Source organism: Amphiprion ocellaris, chromosome 6 (genome assembly GCF_022539595.1).
Source record: "Amphiprion ocellaris isolate individual 3 ecotype Okinawa chromosome 6, ASM2253959v1, whole genome shotgun sequence".
Taxonomy (NCBI): domain Eukaryota; kingdom Metazoa; phylum Chordata; class Actinopteri; family Pomacentridae; genus Amphiprion; species Amphiprion ocellaris.
Window position 1 is genome coordinate 30,581,169 of NC_072771.1, and position 11,684 is coordinate 30,592,852.

Sequence of the window (11,684 nt, forward strand, 5' to 3'; positions counted from 1 at the left end):
TTGATAATTCACAAGCAGCCCCATTCTACGTGTTATTGGCTTAATGACAATAATCTGAAATTAAAAATCTTCATGTCACTCACAGGGATCATCAACCTAAAAGCTTGTAAGAACTATAAGAATAAGTTTGAACAGGGGATGATCAATGAGTTCACCGTTGAGGCCGTGGACCTGGGAGACCTGGAAAAGCTTAGAATTGGGCACGACGACTCAGGTAGGGAAAGAAAAGGTTCTATTCTGACATAAGCAGCACAGTGTTAGCAGCTAATCAACATTTTTCCACTTTCAGGGGGTTCGTCTGGTTGGTTCTTGGACTGGGTTGAGATTGATGCCCCCTCACAGGGTCAGAGGCTTCGCTTCCCTTGTGGCCGCTGGTTGGATAAAGGAGAGGATGACGGTGCGATAGTGAGGGATCTTTATCCTGCTGAGTTACAGACTGAACTCTACATGCCATGTGAGTGAACAGCCGTGTGAGGAGTACTCAGATCCATTAGTGAAAGCAGCAGAGCGCTGATTGAGAAATAACCCTGTAAAAGTGCGTTATGCAAAATTTTACTCAGATGAAAATGTGGAAGCATTAGCTGTAAAATGTATTTAGAGCACTCTTTCTGGAGAACAGTCCTTGTCAGAGTGTCGACTGTGAGGAGTGTAATGATATTGTTGGGATTTCCTGCCTTTTAAAAAGCACCATAGCAAGACTCTGCCTTTTGACTCACACATGTGACAGCCCAAATCACAATGATAGATCATGTTGAATCCATGGCAACTAGTTTATTTTTGCTTTTAGCAAGCAAAAAAATGCAAAACTAATAATAGTGTAAGTTTTAATGTGAGGTCAAAGTCCGTCTCTTCACTCACTTTTGTAGCAGGAGTCTATCATCATTTAATCTAGTGTTAAACAAAAAAAATCCCTGAAAAATCGATAAATATGAAGAAAACTGCAGATTCCTTCAATATTATGGCATCTTTAGAACTAGCATTTTAATTTGATATTACATGACAGTGCACAATTATCAGATTTTATTACATTATAATGCATTTTGCATTTTAAAAAAAGTAAAATCATGGGGCCAAAAATATGCCTGCAATATTTAAAAAAATCTCCAACTGTGTTTGTTTCTACAAAATGTAAATCCCCAAATGCCTTAACAATAAAATGTAATAAACGTTCTGCATGCAGTATCTGTTAAAGAGCTCCCAAAGTGCCCATAGAATTATTTATTATTTTTATCTTGTTTCTATAAAATACTACCTTGAGCATACAAATTAAAATCTTCTGCTCCTGCAATGTTTTTTGTGACTTTAGGGGCTCCATAAAGTGTCAAAACTGTGTTGAAATATTTTCCAGCTCAAGTGTCACCAAACAAACCCTCTCCTTTGATGCTTTCAGTTGTGCCGTATGAGATAAAGATATACACCAGTGATGTGTTTGGAGCGGGAACAGACGCTGATGTGTTTATAGTTCTGTATGGACAAAAGGGGGTTTGCACACAGCAGAAACATCTTTGTGTCAACAAGAGAGAGCGACGTCTGTACTTTGAGAGGGGAGCTGAGGACATGTTTATTGTGGAGGTGAGAGTGTAGATTTAGACTATAAAGCCTTCAAAACAGTAACTGCTGCTCTGTAAATTGTAATTGTAAATTGTGTTTTCACAGCTGGAGGATATCGGTGATATTATAGAGAAAATCAGGATAGGACATGACAACAGGGGAACCAACCCAGGATGGCACCTCGACAGAGTGGAGATCAGGCGGCAACTCAGGAAAGGAAAGGTAGTAAAAATCCACTTGAGATGCTCAGAGAAGTACATCATTAAGAGTTTCCTTATAAGTGCCTGCAATTGAATTATTCACAAATCAATAAATTAGCATCTTCCCGGCCTGCACATCTCTTAGAGTCAGATCCATTTTTCTTCCATGTTAGAGAGACACAGCTGAGCCCGGATTGGGGATTTGTCTGTGTGGCAGGGTTCAGAGACGACTATTTTCCCATGTGAGTGCTGGCTCGCCAAGTCTGAGGATGACGGGGAGACGGTGAGGGAGCTGGTCTCCTCGGACATCATCACAGAGAAACTCCTCAGGGATGGAACGTTGAAGAGGACTGAAACTGAGGTGGAGGATGCTTTGGAAAGTAGGTTTGACCTGTTTTCAGCGGTGGAATGTAATGAAGTGCATATACTCAAGCACTGTACTTATGGACAAATCTGGAACAAGTATTTCCATTAAACCACCACCCTGCAGATTAAAATAGTAAAGAGTACTTGAAAGTAACCCAGGTGAGAGCAAGTATCCCAGTAAAATACCACTACACATAATATAGTACTCACAGGTGCTGATTTTCTGCATAATGACTACTTAAACTAGTGCTATCTGTACTTTGAAGGATACTTTGCAAATAATACAGTAGTCACATGCTTGATTATAATCCAGATTTTTCTAATAATAATGTACAAAATGAGAAAATGGTGTGAAAGGGGTTATTCATAGTGATGAACCTGCCTTAATCTGCAGCCCCCTTCTGCTTTATGGAGCTTTATACTGAGTTTTCATTGTTTATCTGTCCGACCTGCAGCTTCACTGTTTGTTTCATTCTCACAGTGCTCATGGCACAGTTTCTGGCCACAGCGGGCAGCTGTTTTCTCTGAATAGTCTCTGAAAACCCACTGCTGCTCTGCACTAAATGGCAGACAGACAGTTAGAGACTAGAGGGTGAACATAAAGGAGAATTTAGGAACAAAAGATGCACGTTTCCCTCAGAAGTTGAAACCAAGTGGGCAGGAACAAAGCTTCAAATGAATGATTCAACAACTGCTGGATGTGTAAACAGTCAATAAGATACAATAAATTTTATTGATTCATCACCGGGGAAATTTAAATGTTACAGTTACTAGCTACTGTTGAGGCATGGAAGAAGCATGCCATGAAACACAGAAGTACAGTAAGGCTATAAATAAAGATATAATGAAGACACTTTTTACATGTACAGGTGAGGCACGATGAATTTCAGTATTAGATGATGAATATACGGGTATGTGTCAGTATGGTTGGATGGACAATGTACCCAGTAAAGGGACACATAAATACAAACCAAATAATGTCATGACTTGTTTTATTGATCAATTAAGTTCATGTAAAGAGCAGTAAACCAAAAAACCGGAGTTAAATCAGTGTTTGGTGTGACCAACCCTTGCTTTTATAACAGCACCAGTTCTCTTAGGTACCTGTACCTCGCGATTAAAACCATACTAGCCATGTTTAAAATAGCAGAAGCAGCAATAGTTCCCTATTTTATAAAAATAGAGTACACAGCAAAATGGTAGTTTTAAACGTCTTCTTCATTGTCGTCTGTAGGGGCACATACTCAGTGAAAGGTTCAAATGTGCTGCACACTATTTTTACAGTCTGAGAAACAATCTGTTTGCAAGTTTTTAGTCTTTGTTTAAAAAAAGGGTCTGAGGTAAAGGATTTAATAGGGAGGACAGTAAAAGTCAACCTGTGAGATATTATACCACATGAACACACATACTGTTGGACTGAAAGCCACACAATTCATTTAAGAGGGGAAATTCCAAATCTGAATATTCTTAATTTTGCAGCCCTATAGTTTTAAAACCTGTGGGCAAACAAGGTGTGCATCTGCTTAATTCACAGCGTTTTTTCTTCCATCACAGCCCACACGTACACGGTGTCAGTGCGGACAGGTGACATGTACAGAGCAGGAACCGATGCCAACGTTTTTCTCACCATTTACGGAGACCTGGGAGACACAGGAGAACGCAAACTTGCCAAATCTGAAAACAACAAGAACAAGTTTGAGAGAGGAGAGGTACATGGGGAAAAGTTGAGTCACATTGCTGTTGGTGTCTAAAACTCATCAAAATCTGTTCAATTCTGTTTGGTGTCTTAGGTGGACAAGTTCACTATCGAGGCTGTGGATCTGGGGCAGGTGTTCAAGATTCGCATTCGTCACGATAACTCCATGATGGGGGCCGACTGGTACCTGGACCAGGTGGAGGTGCTGGATGTTGAAACAGAAGAGGTGTACATGTTCCTGTGTGAGCGCTGGCTGTCAACGAAGAAGGAGGACAAACGAATAGAGAGGACCTTCTTCGTCAAGGTTTGTTAAACTATGGTTAATATGAATGCCATATTGTTCCTTGTGTATGATTGCTGCTGCAGTCAAGTCTGTCTTTTATGTGTCTGATTTAGGGGTACGAGGGTGAGAGAAGCACCGATCCATATTCTAAGAAGATGGCTCAGGCCAAACTAGGACTAGACCGAAATGCCAACAAGAAGAAAAAGAAGAAAAAGGTGGCAGTGGTGGAAGAGGGTCCAAGTAAGTAAGGATGGAGTCTGAATATGATGAAATGTGCTTTCGTGAAGCAAAAGACAAACATAAGAGAACCTTTTGAAAGTTCCTCAGCATGAGAAACAACAGCCATACCAGAACAAAATAGAATTTTTGGGTGCGATTTATTTGATCACAGTTATTTGTACAATTTGTACTTAATTAGTCAAAGTTAAAGAAATTGTTTAAGATGGGTGGAAATGTATTTATTTGTGTTTGTGCTAAAAGTTATATGAGACGATCGATAACACTGTCTTATTGTGCACTGGATGTTTGGCAGCAGGTTAAGAGTAAATAAACATTGTGGCTAAAAGTTTAACTAAACTGCCTACAAAGTCGCTAAAAGCTGTCCACTCAACAAGCTGCCTTTTGTTTGCTTAATCTGAGGACAAAGCTATTTGTGCTTTTACAAACATTACTGAGTATTTAGTATAAATGGCTATGAACAAAAGTTTACATGCACTTGTAAAGGCCATGTATATCACGGCAGTCAGGAGTTGCCAGTGAGTCATAAAAGTCTTAATTTTCTGTGTGGGAATAATTGAAAACCATGCATTTTTGTCACAGAAAACAATGATGCTTTTTGGTCTTCTATAGATTTATTGTAGGTTTTCCGGAAACATGACAAAATCTGCTGGGTCAAAAATACACGTACAGCAATGTTAGCATTTGGTTAAACGTACGTTTGTCATTTTCACTTCAACTAGCCGCTTGTGTTTTCACGTTTGACCACACTTCTTGACAGAATTTCTAAAGTTCTACTAAAATTTATAGACTTTCTGGCATAGACTTGTTTCTCCGTCATAGTCCACAAGTTCTTGATGGTGCTGAAGTCAGAACTTTGGAAAGGCCAATCTAAGACCAGTTACCACTGTTGATGTGTTTGGGCCACTGTCTTGCTGGAACACCCAGCTACATCCAAGATCTAACCTTCAGGCTGATTATTTTAGATTTTCCTAAAGAATGTGAAGCTAATCTGCTTTCTTCATTATTCCATTTACTTTGTCTTTAGCACCAGTTTCACTGGCTGCAAAACAGCTCCAGAGCATAATACTGCCCCCACCATGCTTGAAGGTGGGTATGGTGGTCTTGGGTTTAAAGGCCGCACCATCTTTGCTTCAAACATACTTTTATCTTCATTGTGGTCAAATCACTCAATTTTTGTTTCATCTGACCTCAACTTTTCACCAGAAAGTCTTTCCTTTGTTCTTGTGATCAGCAGCAAACTTCAGTCAAGTCTTAAAGTGCTGATTCTAGAGGAAGGATTTCCTCTCGCATAGCAGACTCTGAGTTTTAGAGATGCTGTTAGGGGATTAGTTACTCTCAGACAAAGCCAGGCCACGTGTTTTCACTTATTTCCTGTGTTTCTGCTAAGTTAACTGGGTGGTGGCTGTAGCTTTAAATTTACTGTACAGACATAACAGCTGTATTTGTCCTCAATTCTTATCTAACTGTCGAAAAAAATATGCATTCCCCAAAATGTCAAATAATTTTTTAAAGATTTATCCCTGATATTAGTTCCATCTAGATTTGAGAAAGGTCAAGAAGATGCATTTAGCCTGGAGATAGATGATATCACTAATCTGAAGAAGCCCCAACAGTCCGAAGAAACTCAGAGTTAGTACTAAACTTTAAATGAAAAAACAATTTTAACCAATTCTTCTGTTTCACCCAGTCATCCCATATCACTTCACTCTGTCCACGGGGATGGACCGGGATGCCAGCACTACAGCCAGAGTATATGTCATTATCATTGGTCCCGGCGAGATCGAGACAGACCGACTGTGGCTGGACCTGCCGGAGGGAAAGACGTCCTTCACGGCTGGCACCATGGAGCACTTTGTTAGCTATGGAACGGACGTAGGAGAGATCAAGCGGGTGGAAGTGAGAATCTGGGACCGACTCTGTGGCTTAATCTGTGAAACTGTCTCCTCTCTGCTGCCTCCTCAGATGCGCTGATGTTAAAAATTTAAATAAAGCCATTCTAGCTCAGCAATAATTAATTCTAACTGTGCCTTCTGGTACTTAGATCAAACAAAATCAAATGATACATCAATTCCCACTTCTACCTTACCCCTCCCTGCCTCTCTCTCTATCCTTTCCCTTCTCTTTCCTCTCGTGTCTCTTCCTCAGCTTGGCCATAACGGTGTCACACCAGAGAGCTGCTGGTTGGTGGATGAGGTGTCGGTTGCCGTGCCAACCAAAGGTATCAAGTACATCTTTCCATGCAAGTGCTGGCTGGCTAAAGACAGGGGAGATGGTCTGACTGCCAGACTGTTCAATGTGTTGGACTCCAGCACGATCAACATTATCCGCAAAGTGAGTCACTGCACCTAAAATATGTCTTGGAAAACATTCAGTTAAAGTGTTACATAAAAAAAAGAAATTGGCTCTTCTACATCAGTATTATCTACTACATGTTTCAGGTTGTTTATTCAGCCACAGTTGTCACAGGGGACACTCAGTACGCAGGGACGGATACCAACATTTTCCTGACTGTGTACGGAGTCAATGGGAGCACGGAGGAAATGCTGCTGCCTAAAAATGAGGATAGGTCAGTCGCCTAGTAACCAATTTTCAATAGAGGGAAAGCAGTTAGAGTAGCTATGTTCAAATGTAACAAAATCTACCAGCACCTCGAAAGCTCACTGATTTGCATGTCATTTGTTTGAGCCACAGTAAAGCCAAAGTGTTCAATCGTCAAATCTCTGTTTATGTGCTGGACTACGCTTTTGGCCCAAAGCAGTAATTTCCTTGGCCTGCACTGGTCGCTTGATGACAAGTCTCCTAAAAATCACTGCTTGCAGCCAGCAAATAGTCTGCCACATAAACCCCCACAAAATGTTTTTACACTTTGGTTTTTGTACAAATTAAATAAACAAGATGTAATGTGTTAATCAGTGCTGTTACCTTTGGGCCGAGCTAGTATAGCTGCTTCACTGTTTTCACACTCTAAGCTGAGCTGAGCTAACCAGCTGCTGACTCGAGCTACATATTTAATGTAAAGGCATGAAAGCGGCACTGATGTAACTCTCAGTTGGACAGCCGTCAAGCACATTTTTAATAAAGATGTAACTATTTTATTGGAGTAACCACCCAACGTCCCTTTAAAATGCAAATTGATACATACATGTGGTTCCACCAGGTTTGAAAGAGGCCAAGAAGACACGTTCAGCCTGGAGATAGATGACATCGCTCCTTTGAAAAAGATCAGAGTTCGGATTGATGGCAGCGGGAGCCGCCCTGACTGGTTTCTTGACAGGGTAACATTAAGACTGCAAGGGTTTCTGTCTATGGGGGTAATATTTCTGGTATCAGAATATAGTATGTAATAAAGAATGATGAATATCACTTGCGGTGGTAGGAAGCAGAAATCAGGTCACAGAATTTGGTGCAACTGACACATCATGATTTATAACGGCATCATCATGCACATCTTTACAGTATAGCTGTGAACTAAAATTCTTCTTCATCTGACGGACTCTGATACAGCATCAAACACTTTTCATTATAAAGGTCACCAGCATATTTCCAATTATATGTCCAATTTACTTCTGCAACATCCAAAAACAGCTGCATTGTTTTATCTGACTCCTTTCAAGTTCAGACAATTTGTGATCTTGCTGTGCATTTGTATCTTGTTTAAAATTATGTAGGCCATATTCTCAATTTGCTCATCCGTCATGACTCACAACACTGATTCATAAGGGTTGGATTCTGTTAAGTCTCATGACTAAACAGCACGAAGGTTTGCAATTCAAGCCTTTGTCTCATCATGATGGTGTAGTAAAAGGCTCAGTAAATCTTCTTAGATCCTGATGCGGAACCTGACCACAGACGAAATGTATCTGTTCACCTATGAGGACTGGCTGTCCAAGACCAAAGGGCCGAAGAGGACGAAGGTGTGTGAGCTGGCGGCGGTGGTGGACGAGGAGGAGATGGTGGAAAAAACAACCTACATCATCCAGGTCCAGACCAGCGATGTCGGAGGTGAGTATCATGACTTTTCTACAGTATATTCAAGGGATGTATTAGATGCATGTTAATTGTTTTTTAAGCCATTTTAAATCAAATATATTTGGGTAAAATTCCAGCTGTTAATTCCGAAGTCTTGACGAAGTTGAGAATATTGTTCTAGCCAGCATGTACAGCTTGTAACCCCTTAAAATGAATGCGTAGTTCACAAAAAACATACAAGAAGTAATCTTGCTAATCACCTGTTGATCCCTCAGACTTGTCTTGCAATCTCTTAAAGGAGAATGAATTTTGTTTGTTGAGCCTCTGTGAGCAGTTAGCAAACACTAAACCAGACATGGGGAATTTAATCTTTGAACAAGTACAATGCTCCTGATGGATTTATTTGTGTGAAACTGTGGTGGAGTCCATGCTGCTAATCTAGGTGATATTCCAGGTGCTGGTACTGATGCCAACGTGTTTCTGATGGTGTTTGGGGAGTACGGAGACACTGGGACGTTGCCTCTCAAGGAGAGCACCAATAGGAACAAGTTTGAGCGAAAAATGAAGGACGTGTTCAGATTTCCTGACATGCTCAGTCTGGGCGAACTGTCCAAAGTCAGAGTGTGGCATGACAACAAAGGTGAGGAGCAGAAGAGCGCTAGGTGTCAGATCAGCGTAACAAACAGCACGAAAAATCCCAAAAAACTATTTTTAGTTTTTCACTTATTCAAGATCTTTATGGCTTGTTTGGTTTCAACATGTCTGAGACCAACTAGTCCAACTTTATGTTCTGTATGAGGGGGAATTGTTGCTTTCATTATTAATATTGATGCTGATTGAGACAAACTGTTTCTCATGATTTTGATGTTTGACAAAGTCAATTGTTCTGATCTTCTTAACTTGACTTTTAAGGAAACCTGTTAACCAACTACGATTTGTAAAGATTTTAACTCGTGCAACCTGAAATGGTGAAATAACAGAATATATGTATCTTTACTGTAAAAATGTTCACTACCCTATGGTTTTTAAGGAAAATGAGAGATGAATACAGTATATTTCCTTCATTCAGCTGTTTAATGGTGAAAATATGATCATTGCTTTAGAAAGCTTTTATGCAGAAAAAGGATAAATCTGTCATGGTCTTTGTTGCTGTAAACAGGCCCTGCTCCTGGCTGGCACCTGGAGTACATTGATGTCAAAGATGAGACCATGGATCAGAACTTCAGATTCCCCTGCGACCGCTGGTTGGCTAAAAATGAAGACGATGGGCAGATTATGAGGGAGCTGGCTTGTGCCAACAATGACTCTGTAGACCTCAGTGACAAAACCAGTTAGTAAAAATGGAAGACATAATTACAAGCTCTGTAAATGTCAGAGATGAACAGCTAATTACAACCATTTGACAGATGTGAAATGATTATAGTGTGACAAGTTCTCTCTCTTTGCATTCCCACAGAATATGAAATTGCCACAACAACTGCGAACACAGACGATGCCTCCACCGTGGAAAATGCCTGGATCGTGTTGGAAGGAAGGAAAGCCCGATCCAAAGAGTTTGTTCTGGAGAATAAGAAAAAGAAGTTCTTATGGTAGGTCTTCAAAGAGAGTCCAGGGGCCTCGGCTCTTGGTAAACCCTATTTTGTGGCCTTACATAATCTCTCTTCTTTCACATGTTTTGTTTTTCTACCCTCTTTTATCTTGTAGCTTCACTTTCTGTTCTCAAAGTCTCTGTTCTCGGGAGAGATAATCCCATGGGACGCGCTAAAGTAAAGCTCTCAGGCGGCAGACCACTGAATTTAACTGTTCAGAATCAAACCTCTGCATAAACTCTGCTAGCAGCTAAAACTTTTTTTTTTTGGGTTGCACCCTTTCACAGCGGTGCCACTGACACATTTGAGTTCTCGTCCAAGCATGTGGGGGAAATTGCTGGCATCTGTCTTGGCCATATCACCAAAGATGGCAAGAAGGTGAAGAATGAAGCGTTCTGGCATGTTATGGAGGTGGTGGTGACAGAAAAGGAGCTGGGAAACAAGTGAGTGGGGTCTCACCCAACCTGCATCTTGTTATATGAAATGTCACGTTGATGATGTTGACTCTAAACCTTCGCTTGTGTTTAGGTATTTCTTCCGCTGTGATGCACAAATCCCCCTGGCAGCCAAAAAGGACCAGTTCCTGACATTCGAGTGCTACAAGTCCATCGAGAGCTTTGCCAGCAAAGTCCGCAGCCTGGTTCCTGTCAAGTACGAAATCATCATCATCACCGGGGATGTCAAAGGAGGAGGCACAGACGCAAACGTTTTCATCACCATCTATGGCGTCAATGGTGACTCGGGCAAACGTCACCTGCGACAGAAGTTTCGCAACCTTTTCGAGAGAGCGCAAACGGATCGCTTTGTCGTGGAGATGCTGGACCTTGGGGAGCTGCTGAGGATCAAAGTGGAGCACGACGGCAGCGGCACCAGCTGTGGGTGGTATTTAGAGTGTGTGGAGGTGACCAACACAGCCAACTCAGTCACAACCATCTTCCAGTGTGGAAAATGGCTGGACACACGGAAGGCTGACGGGCAGATTCAGCGAGTGCTCTACCCCAAATACTAAGAGGAAGGTGTAGGAAACTAGCTGTTAAGTGGGGGTTTTTTTGTTTGTTTTTTTACCACAGTGGACAGGCTTTGTGAGGAAAAAGTTAGATTTAACAAACTTGGAAATAACTTTGATTGGATAAAACCAGTATTCTTTTTTAAAGTTTGTGCCAAGTCTTTCCAATTCCTCCCCTCAAGCCTCAGAAAAAGCCATTTGATACCATCTTTTCTTATACAATTTGACAAATAAACAGATCTGATTATTACCTAAAGTTGATACTGCAACATGACAAACATTCAGTTTTAATTTGTTCTTCGTTTAGACTTTTTAATCGTGACTCAACGTCAAAGTAACTTCTTTTACAACCAAGTGCCAATCATTTGAGACTTACAAAAGCCGAATCACCTTGTTCAAATTACAGTAGATCCAACCTGGACTCTGACTCAAAAGAGGCTTCGGGCATTTAGAGTTGGAAAAACAACAAATAAACGAGGCTCACAACAATCATACTAAAAACAGGATTTTTGAGTGGGCTGCTGATGAACTGTGTTCTCCCACAATGCAATGCACAGGAGGAATGACAGCGGCAAAAAAAGAAAAATAATTGCAGACGTGTTGAATCAGCTTCAGCAGCAGCACAGCGAGATAAAGGTAACTATGTATTTATATATTTTATTTTAAATGTGGTAATGTCTCTGTGGAGCTTAATTACCAGTGGGGTAATAAATACTGAATAATTTCCTGTCAGTATAAATGTGTTGATTTATTTATATATGTGCCATGTCGTACAGACTATGGA

General features: G+C 40.8%; 1 protein-coding gene across 4 annotated transcripts in view; it reads left to right on the top strand.

Moving 5' to 3' along the window:
• loxhd1b (lipoxygenase homology PLAT domains 1b) overlaps positions 1-11,627 on the top strand; it is a 40,044-nt gene extending 28,417 nt beyond the window's left edge. For 2 of the 4 annotated variants that reach the window (XM_055011300.1, XM_055011298.1), the window contains 18 exons: positions 86-214; positions 290-454; positions 1,391-1,572; positions 1,657-1,773; positions 1,969-2,131; positions 3,672-3,826; positions 3,908-4,117; positions 4,210-4,336; positions 6,024-6,232; positions 6,482-6,667; positions 6,775-6,902; positions 7,494-7,611; positions 8,161-8,338; positions 8,760-8,945; positions 9,465-9,635; positions 9,762-9,894; positions 10,182-10,337; positions 10,423-11,627. In XM_055011300.1, coding sequence (XP_054867275.1) covers positions 86-214; positions 290-454; positions 1,391-1,572; positions 1,657-1,773; positions 1,969-2,131; positions 3,672-3,826; positions 3,908-4,117; positions 4,210-4,336; positions 6,024-6,232; positions 6,482-6,667; positions 6,775-6,902; positions 7,494-7,611; positions 8,161-8,338; positions 8,760-8,945; positions 9,465-9,635; positions 9,762-9,894; positions 10,182-10,337; positions 10,423-10,903 — 3,194 coding nt within the window. In that variant the 3' untranslated portion in view covers positions 10,904-11,627. Of the gene's footprint in view, positions 1-85; positions 215-289; positions 455-1,390; positions 1,573-1,656; positions 1,774-1,968; positions 2,132-3,671; positions 3,827-3,907; positions 4,118-4,209; positions 4,337-5,344; positions 5,423-6,023; positions 6,233-6,481; positions 6,668-6,774; positions 6,903-7,493; positions 7,612-8,160; positions 8,339-8,759; positions 8,946-9,464; positions 9,636-9,761; positions 9,895-10,181; positions 10,338-10,422 lie in introns of those variants that run through there. The other 2 variants (XM_055011299.1, XM_035951593.2) reach the window with 2 other exon arrangements.
• The last annotated feature ends 57 nt before the right edge of the window (positions 11,628-11,684 follow it).